Source organism: Elephas maximus, chromosome 25, assembly GCF_024166365.1.
Source record: "Elephas maximus indicus isolate mEleMax1 chromosome 25, mEleMax1 primary haplotype, whole genome shotgun sequence".
Taxonomy (NCBI): domain Eukaryota; kingdom Metazoa; phylum Chordata; class Mammalia; order Proboscidea; family Elephantidae; genus Elephas; species Elephas maximus.
Window position 1 is genome coordinate 34,720,757 of NC_064843.1, and position 20,871 is coordinate 34,741,627.

Here is a 20,871-nt window from a genome sequence, read left to right on the forward strand (position 1 = left end):
CCCAGTCATGACATTGCCGGATGCCCAGCGGGAGGCGTAATTGCTCACTGTTGAGAACCACTGGATTACATCTATTTACACTCCGCTGGTATTATATGAAAATGTCTTAGTCCCTGTGCCCTTGATAACACTGAATGTTAACAATTTTAAATCTTTGCATACTGAAAACAGGGGATGGGATGAGGGCAGTCAATATACCCAGCAGTGTATTATGAACATATTCCCGTGTATATTCTTCCATATTGTGACTTGTAATATGCCATTATCTGGCTGTACCAAACTCATAGTAAATGCCAATATATGTCAGTAATTTCCTAGATTTTAGATACTCTTTTGAGTTAGTAGCAAGTTTCAAACATCTTATATTAAACACCCTTTTCTAAAAAATTACAAAATCTAAAATCTTTAGTTTTTAAAGGGGCATATTATTAGCTTGAGAAAATGAGTGAGGAAGTTTGGGAATTTTTATTCCAAATTCTTAGTCTTTTACCTGTTTTTCCACCGTTTCACCAGATTATGCTTTAGTATTTTATTTTTACTAAATTAACAGGCTAAACACACATTTAAATTCTTATAATATAGAAGGTAATTGTACTCATTGTCCCAGGGTGGAGTAATACAGAATGACCTGGGAGTGGGAGTGGGGGGGATATTTTCTTTCCAGGTATTTTCTCCTGCCTTCAGAATAAAACTCTATCTGAAGAGCCCCTTTTTTGTGTTCCTTGATTCCCTCACCTCCTTGGAAACTTGTGCTTCTCTTTGTCAGCAGTGAGCCCAAAGAGATAGTTGAAAAGTCCAAAACCCCAAGCCGAAGAAATTCCCGAACTGAAGAGCCAGCTGTAGCTTCTGAAAGTGTGGAAAATGGACATCGTAAACGATCCTCTCGGCCTGCTTCAGCCTCCAGCTCTACTAAAGGTTAGCGGTGGAGCAGGGTGAGGGTGCTGTTTGGGGGTCATTAAGAGGAACGGGTCCTTATCGCAGCAGCATCTTTGCTTCTGTTTCTTAAGTTTGTCAGTTTACCTTGACTTCTGTTGCTTGTTTGGTCCTTCCTTTATTTGTTAGTTTCTGTAACGGTATGTTTTCTATGTGTATACAGAGCAGCAAGTACTGGTAGAAAAGAGAACATAACAGGGCAGGTTGGTTCCACTTCAAATTCATGATCACCCACTTCAGCCAGTTGTTCCTCAGTGCAGCCAGCCATCTTCTTACGTTCCTATGGTCTACTCTTTCCTACTCTACTCCTTTTCAACCTTCAGCCTCCACTTTCTACCCTCCCTCTCAGCAGAACACTCACCTCTTCATGGAGGAGATGGAACTGCCTCAGCTTCCCACTGTTGTTGTTAGTTGCCGTCGAGTCGATTCTGATTTGTGGTAACACTGTGTCTGCAGAGTAGAACTGCTCCATAGAGTTTTCTGTGACTTTTTGGAAGCGTATCACCAGGCCTGTCTTCCAAGGCACCTCTGGGTGGGTTTGAACTGCCAACCTTTCGGTATTCTTTTCTCTTGTTATAACAAAGCAGATGTCCCTCTTCAAATCTAAGGCCGATTCCTCCACCTGTGCATTTGATCGCATCTTCTTGGACCTTCTCAAGAGCTTTACACTATCAGTTTTCTCTTTTCTGTTGACTGTTATCTCCTTTTTGAACTAACTCCTCCTTTCACCTCTGTGACCCGGAAATCTTAGTAGTTTTCTGTCTGTCTCTCTAGCTGTTCCTTCTTAATCTCTCTACTTAGCCGTTAGATGTTGGCTTTCCTCAAACTTTGGTCCTGAGTTTTTTTTTTTTTTAATTCAACTTATATTTTCTCCCTAAATAATCTCATTCATGCTCCTCTCCTTTCACAGATGACTCATAAATTTGTATTTCTAGTACAGACCTCTAGAGATCTTAGACAACTGCATGTAAAAGCCTTAACAGGTCCTCATACTCAACGTGTCTGAAACCAATTGTCCTAGTCATCTAGTGCTGTTTATAACAGAAATAGCACAAGTGGATGGCTTTAACAAACAGAAATTTATTCTCTCACAGTTTAGGAGGCTGGAAGGCCAAATTCAGGGTGTCACCTCCTGGGGAACGCTTTCTGTTTTTGTCAGTTCTGGAGCAAGGTCCTTGTCATTGATCTGCCCCTGGTCTAGGAGCTTCTCTGCGTAGGAGCCCTGGGTCCAAAGGATGCACTCTGCTCCCAGCGCTTCTTTCTTGGTGATGTGAGGCCCCTTTCCTCTATGCTCAATTCTCTCTTTTATATCTCAAAAGAGGCTGACTTAAGATACGGCCTAATTCTGTAAATTGAGTCCTGCCTTATTAACATAACCACCTCTAATCCTGCCTCATTAGCATCATAGAGGTTAGAATTTACAACACATAGGATAATCACATCAGATCACAAAATAGTGGACAACCACACAATACTGGGAATCAGGGCCTAGCCAAGTTGACACTGACACAGATTTTTGAGGGGACACAGTCAATCATAACACCAAACTCGTGGTTTTCATCCCGAAGTCAGGTCTCTGCCATTGTTCCCCTGTCTCAATGAATGATAACACCGTCTATCCATTAGACAATCTAGAAGTCCTTGACACCATCGCTCTCCCCCACCATCCAAGCCATCACAAAAAGCTGCTGATTTTATCTCAGGTGTCCCAAATTCATCTACTTTTTTTCATCTTACTGCTACCCAATAGCTTAAAACCCTTCAAAGATTTACCATTGTAATTAGGATTAAAGTCTAAAAGCCTCACCATGGCCCACAAGGTCCTATGTGGTCTGGTCCCTGTCAGTTTCTCCCAGCCTCATCTCACCTCCCTCGGTAACTTGTACGTGCCATCTTCATCCCTATCATCACAAGGCCTGTACACATGTTGCAGCTATCGTGAGGAGTCCTCATCCAGCCTCTCTTCTCCTCATTAGCTTCCTACTCTTCCTATTTATCTTAGCTCAGTTGTGACTGCTATGAGGAATCATAGCATTGTGTTTTTCTCCTTCATAACACCACAGTTGTACCTTTATGTCTATTTGTCTGATAGGTAATTAATATGTATGCTCTATTAGGGCAGAAACTCATGTCTGATTTTGCTTTCCATCTATCAAATATGTATTAAGTACTTATTACATGCCTGGCCCTGAGGTATAGTAGTGAAAAGACAGATACAGAGTTTCTCTTCACATTGATTAGACTAGCAAGAAAGACAGAGTCTAATACAGTGTGTTATATGTTAAATGCTGTGATAGCAAAATTACACAGTGTTGTAGGAGCATATAGCTGGAATGCCTTCCTCCTCTGACAGGTCAGAGAAAACTTCCCAAAGAAAGTGATATTTAAGCTGAGACCTGAAAAACGAGGAGGCATTAACCAAGCCATGAGAGTTGGATGGAGTATTCTAGGCAAAAGGTACAGCATGTGCAAAGTCTCCGGTCTGAGGGATGACATGATACTTCATCCTCTCAGGAAATGTGCTTCAGCAGCTCGGGTTGGGCAAGGGCTGGGTTCCTGGCAGAGTGCCTGATAGCAGCAGGACTACTGAGGAATGGCCAAGTGTCGTTGGAATGCTAGCCTAAAGATCAGGGCAGGTTCTGGTGAACCAACATCAGATACTGGCCTGAGAACTCAGCTGTAGTTGGCAGGTCATGTTTCTGGGCAGGTCATGATGCCTCATAGGAGCCCCTGGGAGCAGGCCACAGGTCTACAGGTCATACAGGTAAAGAAGAGGTGTGGAAAATACCATTACCCTACCTCAGCCTGCTGGAGAGTGAGGGGAGCAGCTAGAGGGCCTCCTTTCCCTTCTGGGTATACTTTATATATAGGTAGTGTTTTACTAAGTATCCCTATTTTAGATGCAGAAATGGAGCCAATAACTTTCTTCCTTCTCCCTGGGAGTCGTCTACTAGACAGCAGAAACCTATTTGAAAGGAACACACCTCTTAGTATACTAAGCTTAGAGCATGAAAGAAAAAAGTCCCTGGAGTTCTCTGGAGAAATCTGCTTCCCTTCAGTTCTGTGTGTTCTTGTAGCCCCTTGCTTTCCTAAAGGATCAAGGTCTTCTAGGTTGGAGAAGCAGGAATCTTTAAAGAAAAGGGCGGGGGGGTTGGCCTTTAGAAATGTCACACACCAGGTTTTTGTAACCTTGATCTGAGCCCAGAGCCTCAAGATACTAAAGGTATCAGTGACACTGTACCAGAGAGAATTAATCTAGGGAGCAGTTAGTATAGTAAAGAAGAAATGCCCAAATTAGAGCCACTCTGCGGAAAACTGCCAGCCAAGAAAAGATGGAAAACTGGAAACTCTTTTAAGAGGAGGGCAGGGAATAGGCCTATACACTTAAACTGGACATTGTCCTAAGGTGGTGTAGTCATGTTGGAATGCCTGCCCCATGCATGCTACGAGGCTTAGCAACTGGCTTAGGAAAAGCCGTAAAGACTCAACAGGCTCTGTGATCTTGCGAGGGGTACTGAGGATAGTAGAGCTCTGCCTAGATCCCAGGAATCACAGTCAGATATAGACCCCCACACCAGCTCCAAGCCTTCAGGCTGTTGTTCTCTAACTATCCCAGGATAAACCGAAAAACCAAACCTCTTGCCTTTGGGTCGATTCTGACTCATTGCGACCCCATAGGACAGAGTAGAACTGCCCCATAGAGTTTCCAAGGAGTGCCTGGTGATTTTAAACTGCTGACCTTTTGGTTAGCAGCCGTGGCGCTTAACCACTAGACCACCAGGGTTTCCATCCCAGGAAAAGTTACCTTTAAAATCAGAAATGAGTACTGTAGCTCTTTTGGTTTTAAGTGTCACGGCTCTCGGATCCAAATTAAGGAATAACATGCATATTTTTTGGCCTGTGTGTTGAATCCAGACATGTGAACCAGAGTCATAAAATTTTAACTTTCTGTGGTTGTATTTTAAAAACCATACCTAGGGTTCACAAGAAGGAGCCCTGGTGGTACAGTGGTTAAAGCGCTTGACTGTAAAAGGTCAGCAATTTGAGCCCACGAGCCACTCCATGGGAGAAAGATGTGGTAGTCTGCTTCCATAAAGATTTACACCCTTGGAAACCCTATGGGGCAGTTCTACGCTACTGTACAGTCAGTGAGTCAGAGTCGACTCATTGGCATGGGGTTTGGTTTGATTTTTTAGGATTCACAAAATATCAAGCTGATTTCTAAAATCTGTGCATCCCAAACTTGGAGACATGTGATGATGCTGAGTACTTGAAATATGAGGTATCTTCCCGTAATTTAAATTTAAATTTTGGAGGCGGGGAAAAGATCTTGCTTTTTTATACTCTTAAGATTTGGGTCATATATGCACAAACAAAATCAGAAACATTGTGTACTTTTCATGAAAATCTGGAAAGCTGAGACTATTACAAGCAGTGAAGAATGAGTTGGTGCTTTCATAGGAAGGAGCCAGTGACAGTCATCATGCTCCTGCAGTGAGAGCAGAGTTTGCGTGCGTCACGCTGGCCAAGACCTACTAGAGCGGAGATTGGAGCAGGTGGAATGGATGAATTCTGGGGACGCCAACATTGTTGGTTGGTCGCTCTCTGAACTATTGTTTTTGTTTTTGGTTGATTAGGTTTTCCCCCTCACTTTTAATTACAAATGCAAAAATTGGCTTCCACAATCAGTAAACTTCCCTAAAATTGCACTTGATCAGGTGTGTAGTTTACAAACATGCGAATGAGTAGTTCTACTCCCTGAAGTGGTAAATCCCCGTTAACACTGAAGCGATGATTTTTCTGTTTTGACTTGTCATTCTTTTATTTACTTTTCTACGTGTTATATTTTCAATTGGGAAGAAGGATCAGTAGTTAAAAACATGAAGTTCAAAGCATCAGTTTGAAACCAGGGAAAATATGCTAATATGTGGGAAGTTCAGAACAACCTGTAATCACCAACAGCTGTGGGTGTCTCTAAGGCGCATCTGACAGCAAAGTAGGTAACAGTCCTGTGCTACCCACAGCCGGTGAATTGAGAAGCAACAATCAAAAAAAAAAAAGGAATCTACAGAGATAATTAATACAGAAGTGTTATTGTGGAAATGCAAATGTGCCTAACTAGACATGTCTTGTGGGAGAAAACCCTGAACAGTAACTGCCTGAAACTGCACTCTTATAGCATCATTTAGAAACCAGTCTTGCAAATTTTAAAGGAAAATTTCCAAAATCTTTTACAATTATATAGAGAGAAGTCAGGAGCCGTGGTGGTGCAGTGATTAAAGCACTTGGCTGCTAACCGAAAGGTCGGCAGTTCGAACCCACCAGCCGCTCCGTGGGAAACCGTGGGAGAAAGGTGTGGCTGTCTGCTTCCTTAAAGATTACAGCCTTGATGGGATAGAAAATGATACTGGTAAGGAGTGAGCTTCTTGGATCAAATGGACACATGAGAGTATGTGGGCAGCTCCTGTCTAGAGGAGAGATGAGAGGGGAGAGGGGGTCAGAGGCTGGCCGAATTAGAGAGTGGAGAGATGGAGTGTGCTGTCTCATTAGGGGGAGAGCAACTAGGAGTATATAGCAAGGTGTTTATAAATTTTTGTATGAGAGACTGACTTGATTTGTAAACTTTCACTTAAAGCACAGTAAAAATTAAAAAAAAAAAAAAAAAAAAGATTACAGCCTTGGAAACCCTTTGAGGCAGATCTACTCTGTCCTACAGAGTTGCTATGAGTCAGAATCAGCAACAGATTAGAGAGAAGTCCTGGCTAGAGGTAGTACAGTAAAAAATACAATCAAGTGAGCAAATAAATTCATTTAAGATCAAATTCTAAAACTCCTTGGAAGATGTCTTAGTTATCTAGTGCCACTATAACAGAAATACCGTAAGTAGGTAGATTTAACAAACAGAAATTTATTTTCTCACAGTTTAGGAAGCTAGAAGTCCGAATTCAGGGTGCCAGCTCTAGGGGAAAGGTTTCTCTCTCTGTCAGCTCTGTTGGAAGGTCCTTGTCTCTTTGAGCGTCTGTTCCTAGGAGAACTTCATGTGGCTTGGCATCTCTCTTCCTTCATCTCTGCTTCTCTTGATTGCTTGTTTTAATCACTTTTATATCTCTAAAGAGATAGACTCAAGACACACCCTACACTAATCTTGTCCGTTAACATAACAAAGACAGTCCTTTCCCAAATGGGATTATAACTGCAGGCATAAACCAAAAAAAAAAAACCAAACTGGTTGCCCTACCAGTAGATTCCAACTCAGCAGCCCTAGAGGACAGAGTAGAACTGCCCCGTAGGGTTTCTAAGGAGTGGCTGGCGGATTCAAGCTGCTGACCTTTTGGTTAGCTGCCAAGCTCTTAACCACTGTGCCACCGGGGCTCCACCACAGGCATAGAGGTTAGGAATTACAACACATATTTTGAGGGACATAATTCAATCCATAACAGAAGGTAAAGCCCACATACTAGAGGACTTAATTAGAGCCTTTTACTGTAAATTTGGCAAAATTTGCTTTAGGTCAAAAAGAGACACCAAAGGTCTGAAGCAAGATGGTGGCATGAGCAGCTGTACACTCATGTCTCCCTACAAAAGCACCAAAAAAAAGAAAAATCCAAGAAGAAACTGGCTGAACCAACTTTGTCAAAGAATCACAGCAACTAAGCAAATGCTGAGTCAAGAAAAAGATAACATACAAACAGTAGGAACACTTTGGTTTTCTACTTGTCACTAACCCTACCCCTTCCCTGGCTCAGTATGACCGTCTTAAATCAGTGGCAGCAGGCACTACCAAAGCAGGAGCCTGGGATCTAGCTCCAGAGGGAGCAGAGCAGACTTTACTTGTAAATAATTATGTGTGTGTCTGTTTTAACCTATATGGGTCCTGCCCGAAGGATTGAAGCAAGGCACTCTTCTTGGTTTGGCCTGTTTCTGAGATCACATGGGCTGTGGAAAACAACCTAAGGCTGTAACTGCCTGTAGCCACCTGGGCTAAACCAAACCTGTTGCTGTCGAGTCGATTCCAACTCGTAGCGACCCTGTAGGACAGAGTAGATGCCCCATAGGGTTTCCAAGGCTATAATCTTTATGGAAGCAGACTGCCACATCTTTATCCCTCGGAGCAGCTGGTAGTTTCGAACTGCTGACCTTTTGGTTAGCAGCTGAGTGCTAACCACTGTGCCACCGAGGCTCCTTACTTGGGCTAAAGAGTGTCATTAAGGCACACAATATGTACCTAAAGACTTGAAGGAGAAGCCAGGTAAAGAGTTTCAGAAATTAAGGCTTTCAAAAGTACCATGTATATAAAGGTGAATTGAAAAAGCCACACACCTAGAGCGAGACACGTACTCAGAAATTACCTTAGAAGACACTATGCTTTCACTCTGACCTGATCCCTGTGCTCAGTGCAAGCCTAGTTGAGTGCTAAAGAAGAGCCCCAACAGAGAGCCAGTTTGCAAAGATTGAGAGAGGGTTTTATTTTTGTTTTCCTTCTAACATTCAAGGAAATCTCTGTCAAAACACTAGCTGAACACAAGCTAAGAAATAGAAACCTCAGTGTCCACACATATCCAGGAAAGCAGTCTTTGCAAGAATAGTTAGAGAAAGTCACTAAACAAATGAATGACTACAGCCATCAACAATTGAAGGAAAAAAAAAAAAACCTAGGGGAGGGGAAGAATCTGATTTCCAGAGTTACAATATTTTAATATTCCAGTGTCCTGGGGTTTCAACAAAAAAAAGGCATACACAAAGAAAAAATGGCTCACTCAAAGGAACAAAAAAGAGACAGAAACCATCCCCATGGAAATCCATTTAATGGACTTACTAGGCAAAGACTTTAGAACAGTAGTATTAAATATGCTCAAAGAGCTAAAAGATTTAAAGGAAATCAGGAAGAGAATACAGGAACAAAATGAAAATACCAGTAAAGAGATAGAAATTATAAAAAGGAATGAAACAGAAATACTAGAGTCAAAAAGTACAGTAACTCAAATAAAAAATTCACCAAAGGGATTCAATAGAAGATTCAAGCTGGCAGAAGAAAGAATCAGTGAACTTAAAGATAGGACAATTAAAATTATTGAGTCTGGGGAACAAAAAGAAAGAATGAAGTGAACAGAGCTCAAGGACTGGTGAGGCACCCTCAAGCTGACTGTCTTACTTATCTAGTCCTGCTGTAATAGAAATACCACAGATGGATGGCTTCAACAAACCGAAGTCTATTCTCTCAACCCAGTAGGCTAGAAGTCCAAATTCAGGGTGTCAGCTCCAAGGGAAGGCTTTCTCTTTCTGTCGGCTCTGGAGGAAGGTCCTTGTCGTCAATCTTCCCCTGGTCTTGGAGCTACTCAGCACAGGGACCTCAGGTCCAAAGGATGTATACCACTCCCGGCTCTGCTTTCTTGATGGTAGAAAGTCCCCTGTTTCTCTGCTTGCTTCTCTCTTTTATATCTCAAAAGAGATTGACTTAAGACACAACCTAATCTTACAGATTGAGTCCTGCTTCATTAACATAATTGGCCTCTAATCCTGCCTTATTAACATAATAGAGGTAGGATTTAGGACACATAGGAAAATCATATCATATGACAAAATGGTGGACAGTCACACAATCTAGGAATCATGGCCTAGCCAAGTTGACACATATTTTGGGGAAACAGAAATTCAATCCCTAACACCAACCAACATACACATTAGGGGAGTCTCAGGAGAAGAGAGAAATAAAAGGGCAGAAAGAATATTTGAGGAGACAGTGGCTGAAAACCTCCCAAATCTGATGAAAGATATTAAATCTATACATCTGAGAAACTCAACAAACTCCAAATAGGATAAACCAAAAAAAATCCACTCTAAGAGTATAATCAAATTCACAAAAACTGAAGATAAAGAGATAATCTTGAAAACAGCAAGAAAAAGAGCAAATCATCACATGCAAGGGATCCTCAATAAGACTAAGTGCCAGTTTCTCCTCAGAAACCATGGAGGCCAGAACGCAGCGGGGTAACATGTTTAAAGTGCTGAAAGAAAAGAACTGTTAACCAAGAATTCAACATCTGGCAAAACGGTCCTTCAAAAATGAGAGTGAAAAGAAGACATTTCCAGGTAAACAAACACGGAGGGAGTTTGTTACCACGAGATGTGCCCTACAGGAAATGCTAAAGGCAGTCCTTCAGAGGGAAATGAAAGAGCACTAGACAGTAACTGGAAGCCATATGAAGAAAACAAGATGTCTAGTAAAGGTAATACCATGGATAAATATAGAGGCTTATCTTATGGTATTTTTGTGTTGTAACTCTACTTGGTATATCCTACATGACTTAAAAGACAAATGCATTAAAAAATTATAAATTTACGTCATTGAGCACACAATGTAAAGATGTAATTTGTGACAACAACATAGAGGTGGGAGGAGTGGTATAGGAACAGAGAGTTTGTATGTGAAATTAAATTAGTATCAATTTAGACTTAAATTCCACGTTTCAATTATTAATGTTTGCCGCAGTTTCTTCTCATTTTGAGTCGTGCCACATCAGCAGATGAAGGCTTCACCTCTTCTACATCATTATGGTTGACTCTGCTTTGAGGAGGCAGCTCTTCCCCAGTCATGTGTTGAGTGCCTTCCCACCTGAGGGGCTCATTTACCGGCACTATATCAGACAGTGTTCGGCCGCTATTCATAAGGTTTTCACTGGCCCATTTTTTCAGAAGTAGACTGGCAGGTCCTTCTTTCTAGTCTATCTTAGTCTGGAAGCTTCACTGAGACCTGTTCACCGTGAGTGACCCTACTGGTATTTGAAGTACTGGTGGCATACTTCAGCATCAAAGCAACACACAAGCCAGCACAGTATGACAAATTGACAGATGAGTGGTGGCAATTTAAACTAGATTGTTATAAAGTTATTAAATGTAACCCTCGTGGTACCACAAAGAAAATATCTAAAAAATGTACACAAAAGAAACAGACAAAAAGACACATTGTATGATGACATTATATAAAATATCTAGAATAGGCAGATGCACTGAGACAAGTTTATTAGTGGTTGCCGGGGCTGGAGGTTAGGGGGCATGGAGAGTTATTGCTTAAGGGGTACTGAGTTTCTATTTGGGGTGATGAAATACTTTCGGAAATAGTGATGATAGTTGCACAGCATGATGAATGTAATTGTCACTGAATCCTACACTTAAAAATAGTTAAAATGGCAAATTTTCTGTTATATCTTACCATGATAAAATTTAAAGAACAAAAAAGGCACCTAGGCTGAAAAAATGCCTTATCAAATTACAGATTCAAATGTTGCCCGATGACATATATGGACAATCACCAGAAAGGCTATTATGGACCTAGTTCTTTACCATCTTCTTGGTTCTAAAACAGATATAAATTATCTGGCTACACTATTAGTCTGAACTATTTGTATATTTGTGAAGACATTAATTTGTAAAATCCTTGATGGATTAAAAAACTGAAAACATTTTCAACAATATATATGAGGTTTTTTGGCAGCGAGGTATTGGTTGTATAGGTTAGGGGTGAGATCATGCTGTCGAATGACCCATCCTGGCCTTCAGAACATTGCTGTGATCAAGGCCTGGTGCACACTCCAAATATGCCATTTAGAATCTCTTATTGTGTTCAATGGAGTGGTAGAAGTGGTAGCATTTTAGAGTGTAAAATTGGACCAGAGAATTCATCTTTTCAGACAGAGCTGTAAAGAGATGGAAATTAACTTTGCTATATGACCCAGATTAGCTAGATTTATCCAGGGAAGGTGATTGGAATTTCAAACTCGGGTTGACATTTTTTTTCCCCCTTGTAGAAGTATAAAAGTATACCATCATCACCAGCCCCCCATCCCTGAGTATCTAAAAGGTGATTTTTTAATTTTATTTTATCTTATTTTTAGCCTCTAGCACAAATGCCTTGTTTTGGATTTGTGCCAGAGGCTAAGATAAATCCTCATGGCCCCACTCACTGATTCATCCTCAGAACCAGAGGCAGCCTGCCAGTTCCTTGAGTGCTTTGGAACAGTGACAGATGGGAACAAGCAAGGAATGAGGGGGGAGCTTGAGGTTGGTGATCCCCCTACTCCCTACCTCTTTTCCCAGCCATATATGTGGCTCTCCAACACACTGCCTGCGTCTTCATATCACAACAAAAATGCTTTCAAAATTCACCTAATTAACAGATACTTTTCTAAGAATGAACAGTCAAGACAAAGCCCTGCAGATATTTACTGCAAATGGCAAATTTTCTACAGTGAAGCAGCAGCTTGAGAGACAAAAAGAATTGATTATGAGGAGTTGTGGGCTGTTTAAGACTCTTTGTCCATTTGCATGGAATTAAAATTTCGATGCTGTAGTAAAATAAAGAATATCATTATCAACATCTCCTCTGATTAGTAAAAGACTGATGAGTAAATCAGAGAGATTTTGACTCTGCCGTGTGGCATAAACAATGTGGCTTCCCAGCAAGAAGATGTACATATTGAAATTTCCACCAACAAAAACCCAAAAAGATTGTACAGGTAACCTCACAGAAGGCCATCTAGACCACCCTTTAGCAATTACCATGGTTAACAAAGCAGTGAAAGTTTTGCTTTTTGCATCCACATATTTATGAGTCTGCGTTCTCAAAATAATGATACAACAAAAAAGAAAAGTTGCTTAGACAAGAACCTAAAGCGCAGCATCGGAAAAATCAGCCTAGTCGCCAGAACTGGGTAAATCCAATTCATCTTCCACATTCATGTGTTAGAAAAAATTTTTTCTCCTTGGTGGGAAGTAATTTTAGAAAATTGTTTTCATATTAAGACCAAAATATTTACTGTGGAGCAACTTGAAAAATAAGGGTGAATTTTTAAGGCCAATATGAAACTTTAAAGAGTTTTTTACATTTGGAGAGCCTCAAGCTATTCATTATACTCTGCCATAGAGGAACTTTATATGGAAAAGTTTTTGAGAAACATGATTTAATTCTCGGGTAAGATTGAGTTGATTGATTTAAGACACTGCTATTATAAGAGGAATTAAATTAAAACACGTTCATTCCCCTTTATGTCACTCTGACTCTGTATAAATCACTCAGCTTCCATCTTTTGCATACCTGTATGTATCCACAGCCTTAATATATCTAGCTGTACCACAGTAGATGCGTGTCGACCAAGGGTCTTGGTGTTTAGAGACTTTGACTATAGCATGGCAAAAAGGGTCCTTGCTGCAACACAGTGGCTTGGCTCCAAAAAGAATCTGAAAGCTGTTTTTTGTTTTGCATCCTGACACACTCACTTGTAGCATCACTCATTGGTTTCTCACTAAAGCACTGTCATTCTGTCTATTCATTGAGTGAAGGGAACTGGTGAGGAGATTGTGGGGTTACTTGCTCAGCTAAAGAAACTTGCCCAACCCTAACACTTTTCTTCACCAGGTGGATGTGTTTTAACTCGTGCCACCTGTATCCCATACCCACGTTTCCCCAGTTGCCGGGCCCTAGTGTGCAGGGTGTTTTAGTTATGTAGTGCTGCTATAATAGAAATAGCACAAGTGGGTGGCTTTAACAAAAATTTATTTGCTCATAGTTAGAAAAAACCTGTTGCCACTGAGTCAATTCCGACTGATAGCGACCGTACAGCAGCCCTGTAGGACAGAGTAGAACTGCCCCATAGGGTTTCCAGGGCTGTAATCTTTACGGAAGCAAACGGCCACATCTCTCTTCAGCAGGATGACTGATGTGTTAGAACTGCTGACTTTTCTATTGACAGCCGAGCACTTTAACCACCATGCCACCAGGGCTCCTTTTTTCTCACAGTTAAGAGGTTAAAAATCAGGGTGCCAGCTCTAGGGGAAGGTTTCCTTTCTCTGTTGGCCCTGGAGGAAGGTCCTTGTCTCTTTTCAGCTTGTGTTCCTCAGTGATCTTCATGTAGCTTCATGATAGATGATAGCTTCATCTATCTTCCCCCCAACTCTGCTTGCTCCTGTGTACCTAATCTCTCTTAAAGAGATACACCCTACATTGATATGGCCTCATTAACATAACAAACCCCTATTCCCAAATGGGATTGCATCTACAAATATTGGGATTAGGATTTACAGCACATTTTGTGGGGGATATAATTCAATCCATAACACGAGGCCATGCCCTCATTCCTCCAAAGTCATCAGTCAAAGCCTGTGGCCCTCTCCACATCCACTGTGTGCCCCTTTTGGTGACTTTAGACCAATTCAGAGTTCAATAGGGCCCCACTTAGGTTAGGCCTGGTTCATGTGGACTGCCTAAAAAGCACTGCTGCAAAGAGTTATCTCAGCTAAACATGTCCTTCCTTTCCCTCCTCCCCCCACAGACATAACCAGTGCGGTGCAATCCAAGCGGAGAAAATCCAAGTAAACGAGCTGGACGGCGATTTGATTACTTGTAAATGTGTGTGAATTTTACAAAGAGCAATTTTGAGCTGTGACTTTTCTAAATCCATTTCTGTACAGTTAGTCATTTTAATAACGTGGCCCTTTTCCTAGTCCCTGTAACCTGTTTTGTGAAGTGCAATGGGGAAAGCAGGGTTGTTGAGCCCTTTTGATGTTGCAAAGTAAAGTTCAAGGTTTCTAAAATGTTGCCATGTACTGAGAGGAGCTAATGCCATTATAAATGTTATTAGTTTTCACATTTCCTAAGCAGCCTAGAGTACAGGGTGAGCATTTTTAGATCTTCTAATGGTGTATTGTGCTGTGGAAGTGTTGTGTGTGAATAGCAGTTGTGGGGGCAAAAGCAATCTTCTCATTTGGAAATGTTGTAAATAATTTTATTATATAGTTTTTGGATGTATTTGTTGTAGAAATGGACCAGTGAATAAAGAGAATCTAAGGATTTGTACAATGTGAAATACTGAATGTGTTAAATAAATGTCATTGTCCTAGAACATAAAGGTATGTTATTGGTAGAGGGTTATTAGATGAGCAAGCTCTTTGAACCATAAATGAATAGGTGTAGTTTTCCTTGTGAATCAGAATCCCAACCTGCCCCCATTGCACCAGAGAAGCCCTCCCGGCAGGTTGAGGAAAATGCACATACTTGCTCACTCAACTCATTCAAGGGCAGGAAAGCTGTCAGCAACCTAGATAACACTTTTTCTCCACCTTATACATTTGCTGTCAATGCACAAGATGTTTATTTACATTTCCTGTATTCAAGAGATAAGCCCAGACTGACCAGCAGGCTTCTTTGTACCAGTATCTAGAATTGAGCCATGGGGTAGGTCACATTTCTACTTTCAGTCCAGTTCTGTGGTTAGATGGGACAGCTTCCAAATAAAAGGGATCACATTATGCTGTATACTTCAAAGATGTCTACTACACTGCACTTCTTTGCCCTGTTTCTCACCTCAGGATGATTTCTCATCAGCATGCCCAGGTTTTTCCCTTTCCTGGTCCAATTCTTATCTCACAATTTGTACCATCTCCAAAGCCAACTGCTTCTGGCCCCATCCTACCCCAGCCTTCAGGGGACTCTGTTGCTTGCGGCCTTGTCTTTGTCTCAGCCTGGGCTTCAGTCTTCTGCTGTGTCTCCTAGGGCTAGACTTAAACTCATACTTTCCCCTTCGGTGCCTCTTTGTCCTTGCCATAACCCAATGTCTGAGACCAAAAGAATGAGTTGGTGATTCTGTCATGCTCTTATTCTTGTGTCTATTTCAACTGCCTTAATATCTATGTTTTGCATTATAATGATCCTCTAAAAGTAGTTATTTATGAGTCAGACCCCACATTGTCTGGCTCTGCTCCCAGCAAGCTCATCTACCCTCTTCCTTTCTCGTATGACAAACACGACCAGAATCAAAGCCAGCTTAATAATAATACCCTATGCCAGTACTGTGCTTGAGATTACAAAGTGCTTCCCGTACTTTAGTTCAACTCAGGCAGAAGGAATAATGTGCTTTAAATAGATTTTTTATTTGTTTTTCTTTATATTAATTTTTTTCTCCCATAGAGGAATAACATTACAATCTAACAATCAGAATCCTGTTACACACATACACAGGCATGCCACATGACCAGGTCCGAGGTGGCTGTGTCCTTGAGTCTGTTGACACATCACACATAATCAACAAAGTCTCCTCATTTCATCCAGCCTCAAAACAAAACACCCATCCAGGATGCACTCAACTTGGTTCCATTTGGAACTAAGTGGCAGGGCAAGAGGGAAGGGGTTAGAAGTGGGCTGTGATATGCCTGCATTCATTCCCCTCATGTAAAGCCACGTGGATCTGGGAGGCATCCAAGAGCTCTGGTAGGGTCCTTGTGGCACCTAAGACATGGATCAGAGCAAGCTGAAAGGGCTCCAGGCAGGAGGCTGGGGAGCAGGCATACTCTAAAACAGCACCGAACTGCATTCATACACACGTGGTGCCCTGTGAGGGCTAGACTGGGGAAAGCTGGGAAGTGACAACCAAATTGAGGGGAGCACTCAGACTTATTGGGGGAATAAATGGAAATTGCCCTTTGATGTAATTGGGACTCACACTTTAGAAATGGGGTCCCTCTGGCATACTCAGTTTTGGCAAAGTGCTGGTAGTACTGACATTATTTAATACTCACAAACTGAAACTTCTCCAGGGTCTCTGAAAACAGCAGTCAAAACAGACTCTCTAACCCCTCCTGTCTAAGGTTGCATAGGACTTTGTACATTCTGGTTCCCTCATGTATTCAAGTTCTGTGGTTTAAAAAAATCCTGAAGCATGCTCAAAGTGAAAGGCACATACACAGTCAATACAGTATGACGAGGTCTGATGCTTCAGGAGTCAGACCAGCAGGAGACTGAGTAGTGTTTGTTCTTAGAAATCTATACACAAAATATTGCCACACTCAAATGCTACAAAAATCTATAAGACAATACAAAAAATATGAGCCTTGCAACCAGCCAGGTGATGAAGGGTTCTAGAACTACAGGGGCCTCCAGAAATATGGGTGAGGGTAGGGCCTTTTGAAGTTTGAACCAAATGCCCTATAACTCCAACTCCCCCAACCAGAAGGATCAAGGACACTATCCAGGACTGAGCCTAGGCCTCATCTGGCAGTGAAGGAGTAGGCAGAAAGTGTTGGAGGGAGTTTTAGCTCTTGAAAATGCTGAATGAAGACCCTAAACTGTGAGGTGACCAAGGGGTGGCTGGAAGAATAAAAGCAACTGAATCTTGGGAGCCAAGTTAGCAGGGACGTCAAGCACTGGGACTTGGTGGACTAGAGGTGAGGACCTTGATCTGCTTTTAGGATAAATTTGGCTTACTCTCTGGGATAGGAGACCCCAATAGTGCTTCTCTGTCCCCATCCCAGCATCCATGAGGCTACTCCCTCCCTCCCCTATACCCCTATATGAGGCCTGGGGGTACAGGATCAGGGAGGACAGCTGCCTTTGCCCTCATGGGAATGCAGAATTTTCTCCAAGACTTAGCTTGGCTTTGGGGCCTGGATACCTGGAATTAGGGTGAGAGGGAAGACCTATGTTAGTATGTAACAGGAACTAGTAAAAGTTTCAAGGAAGAGAGAGAGAACACACTAGAAAAAGACAGCTAAAAAGACAAAAAGGGAAGCAACTCGGGGGCATCCCAAGAGGCTGTTGCTGGTGTCTGAGCCCAAAATTTAGTCCTACCATGAGAAGGTGAAAGCTGGCTGCCCCGTCCCCTCTGTCTCAGCCAGGGAATCGGGTTTCCTCCAGATACTTCCTGGAGGAGAAGCGGAGGGAGACCATAGGGCACCAGTTTCTCCCCAGCAGACTGGAAAAGAAGAGAGACCTGGGGAGAAAATGAGGAAAGGCCCCCTGGAGGCCCTGAACCTGGTTAGGGGACTATTTGAGGATTGGGACAGTAGAGCTCCAGGCCTCCTATCAGAAGTGTTTGTTAGGCCTACTGGGCAGGGTCTGAAATCCAAGGCCAGAGGCAAGGTGAGGGCTGAGCTTCAGTCTTAGGATAGCTTCACTCCAGAGCCTGTTCTCCCTGACTGTATCATTGCTGTGCATCCTTACCCTGGGGTTTGTACCCTTCGCCTACCTAGAAGCCCTCTGGCCTGCATCTCCTCTAAGCTAGTTCTAGCACCTTGGGGATGTGAACAGATGGCAGGGCCAAGCCCCGTCTCTACTCCTGGGATGACATGTTAGGGAATAAGGTGTCAAGGTACTAAGCAAGCCCTACAGACACAGGACCCTGCAGAGGAAGGAACTGCCTGGATTTCAGGAAGACACTTGGGAGGTGAGATTATAGGAAAGGGAGATTCCAGGCTCTAACTTGAGAGGAGGGCTTGGCATCTCTGAGCAAGCATAGTGCCAGCTCCCATGGTACCCTGCTCCGTACAGCTTCTCAACCTGTCTGTCCTTCTGTCTGTATCTCCAACAGGCCACCTCCTTCCCTTGATTCCCTCCACCTTTTCTCTCTGACTCACATCTCACAGTCCTCTTCGACATACTTTACCTTTCCAGGCCTAAGCAGCAACAAGGAGCCCAGTCCCCAGGGGAGAGAGATGTGGAGGAAATAATAAAGGGAGAACCCTGAGCCTGAGCCCTTATTGCAGGACCAGGGCAGCAGCCCAGGCTCTGCAAGTTGTACCTGGTCAGAGCTGGGCTCAAGGTCCCACTGCACCCCCCACCATTTAGGAGGGGTTGCAATGGCAGGGAATTAATAATAGGAATAAGAGTGGTGTAGTGTCAAAGGTGGGGTGGGGTGAGGGGTGTAAAGTTGGAGTTGAAGGCAGGGAATGGGCCAGATCAGGGACCGGAAGAAGAGGCTCTCAGAAATTGGGATGGAACAGAGGAACAGGACTAGAGGGCAAGAGTAAAAGGGCATGTTAGGACAAAGACAGGTAAGGATCAGAGATGGAAGGATCCGGTGGCAAGGGTGGGGAGGGGAATGGAGGATTAGATGCTGGGCATGGGGACCAGAAGAATGGAGAATGAGAGGGACAAGAGAGGGTTCAGAGGTGGGTTAGAGGATCAGAGACAGAGAAATCAAGAGAGTCGGGGTGGGAGAGGCTGTCACCCCACCTCACACACTCAAGAAGGGGGGAAAGTGTGTCCAGCCGCGGTAGGCCACAGCCACCCCTTGGGCAGCACACTGCGGCAGAGACACCCGACGCGTCAGGAGTCGGGGAGGGGTTCGTGGCAGGGCCGGCAGACGTTCAGTAGTTGAACTGGCGCTGGCACGGCTGGTAGATGAAGCTGCCCTGGTGCTTGGGCCGGCGTGGACGGCTCTCTCGGGCACGGTTCTGTCGTTGCACCACCTTGGCACTCAGCGCATGGCGCTCGGCCCGCTGTCGGGCCCGCTGCAGCCGCCGCACCTGGCCCGCCTTCTCCAGCAGTGCAGCCCGAGCGGGCAGCGGGGCTGCAGCGTGGTGGAGGGCCCGGGGCTCGCGGCGGGCAGGCACCAACTCCCTGCAGGGACAGAGTGGGACTCGGTTAGGCTTAGACAAGCCGGAGGCCACTGACAGCTTCCACCCTGCCCCCAGCTCCTCGCCTGGGCGCTGCGATGCCTCTGCTCCTAGGGGCCGCCTAATGCCCTTCTTGTGTGTACAGACCCCTCCCCACGCCAACTGGGAGACGCCTCCTTGGCTCTAGCCTCTGTGGCACTGACAGGTATGTCGACCCCCAGGGAAGCCTCGGCTCCAACCCCCAATTCTGCCCCTACCTTCCGGACAAGCCTGTAGAAGGGGCCTGGCCCCTCAAGCCTCCAAGCCCGCCCCAAGCTTCTTAGCCAACCTCTTCTGAGCCCCAAGCCCATCCGGGACCACGAAGTTATCTCCCAGGATCTCAAAGCCCTGCTCCTTCACTTCAGGCCAGCTCCAAACCTCGCCCCCTCACAGCCCTGGCCCTTCCATACGGGGTCTCCAGGTCCCGCCCCTTGCTTACAAGACGTGCCTCTTTAGGCTCCGCCCCCGGCCCGCTCACCCGTCACTGAGGTGACCGTCAGGCTGGGCAACGTCAGGGTGCGGGGAAGGGGGCCCAGGCTCCAGCACTATGGTGCTGCCAGTGACGTAAACGGACATGCTGGGGTGCTCGATGAGGAGGTCCTCCAGGGGGTTGCTCTGGAGGCGGGCAGGCCCGAGTCCGGGCCCCTCTGCAGTAAAACAGGCGGGAGGGGTAACAAACCAGCTCTCGTCCATCAAGGAGGGCGCGGGCGGGGGGCGGCCCGAAGGAGCGGGGGCTGCCCCGGGGCTGGGTGGAGCCGCGTAGCTATCTACGGGGCGAGGGAGGGGGAGCCATGCGTTTGAGGGGGGCGCAGCCAGGAGGGACACACACACACCGGACACAGGGGGGCGGGGAGAGAAAGGGCATTGTTAGTTAAAATCGCAGCCCTGCCCGCTGCGCCCACAGGCACCCACGGGCTAGGGGTCTCGACCTGTTGTCCTTGGGCACCTGAGGTGTAGGCCCCAACACTGCACCCGAGGGAGATGGCCCAGTCTTGCTTGGGAAAGGGGCCCTGTTACCCTCCTCCAGTGTCACTGCCTCAGCCCGAGTTTGCCCTGTAGGCTTGGGGGAATTCCCCAATCCCTAGTAGCGCCCTTCCCTCCTCTGCTGGTCCTTTTACACTCAGGATGGCTTCACAGGCCCAGGAGTCAAAGACTCAGGCCTCACCCGGCAGGTCAATGATGAGCCAACCATCCACTTCATCTTCCTCGGAGACGAAGGCGTGGGGGCAGTCGGGGTCCTCGGGGGGCGGGGGGGTGCTGAAGAAGAGGCTGGTGAGGCGCTGAAACATGGTGGGGGGCTGGGGAGTTAAGCGACCTCGGCGGTCGGGACGCCCTATGGCAGTGCAGAAACCTGGGAGGCGAGGCAAAGAGAGGAGTCAGAATCACCACTGACAGGTCCACCGCTATTCCGGGCCTGGGACACAGGGCAGGTGATACCCATCCCCTAGAGTAGCACTGAGAGTACCACAGGGATGCGTGGGGAGGCTAAATGATGGTGTTTTCTCATATGTCAAATGA

General features: G+C 44.7%; 2 protein-coding genes across 11 annotated transcripts in view; one reads left to right on the forward strand and one right to left on the reverse strand.

Annotated features, from left to right (window-relative positions):
- NCOA6 (nuclear receptor coactivator 6) overlaps positions 1-14,825 on the forward strand; it is a 95,259-nt gene extending 80,434 nt beyond the window's left edge. For 7 of the 9 annotated variants that reach the window (XM_049868977.1, XM_049868976.1, XM_049868981.1 and 4 more), the window contains 2 exons: positions 767-915; positions 14,259-14,825. In XM_049868977.1, the coding sequence (XP_049724934.1) occupies positions 767-915; positions 14,259-14,302 (193 nt within the window). In that variant the 3' untranslated portion in view covers positions 14,303-14,825. The remainder of the gene's footprint in view (positions 1-766; positions 916-14,258) is intronic. The other 2 variants (XM_049868979.1, XM_049868984.1) reach the window with 2 other exon arrangements.
- Positions 14,826-15,814: 989 nt separating this feature from the next.
- On the reverse strand, positions 15,815-20,654 carry TP53INP2 (tumor protein p53 inducible nuclear protein 2). Of its 2 annotated transcripts, none has more exons than XM_049869000.1 (3): positions 20,519-20,654; positions 19,832-20,120; positions 15,815-19,318 (listed from the first exon to the last, which is right to left on the reverse strand). In XM_049869000.1, the coding sequence occupies exons 1-3, from the start codon at positions 20,640-20,642 to the stop codon at positions 19,066-19,068; spliced, it is 666 nt and encodes a 221-aa protein (XP_049724957.1). In that variant the 5' UTR covers positions 20,643-20,654; the 3' UTR covers positions 15,815-19,065. The 2 variants fall into 2 exon arrangements, with proteins under 2 accessions (XP_049724957.1, XP_049724958.1); XM_049869001.1 differs by having other exon boundaries at positions 19,832-20,000; positions 20,519-20,642.
- Positions 20,655-20,871: the final 217 nt, after the last annotated feature.

Bases quoted from the DNA above. Each gene is read 5' to 3' on its own strand.
- TP53INP2 (XM_049869000.1), bottom strand. From the start codon at position 20,642: ATGTTTCAGCGCCTCACCAGCCTCTTCTTCAGCACCCCCCCGCCCCCC. The intron at 20,121-20,518 runs GTGAGGCCTGAG...CTCGCCCCGTAG, and splicing joins GCTCATCATTGACCTGCCGG to ATAGCTACGCGGCTCCACCC. The intron at 19,319-19,831 runs GTGAGCGGGCCG...CTGTCCCTGCAG, and splicing joins GACGGTCACCTCAGTGACGG to GGAGTTGGTGCCTGCCCGCC.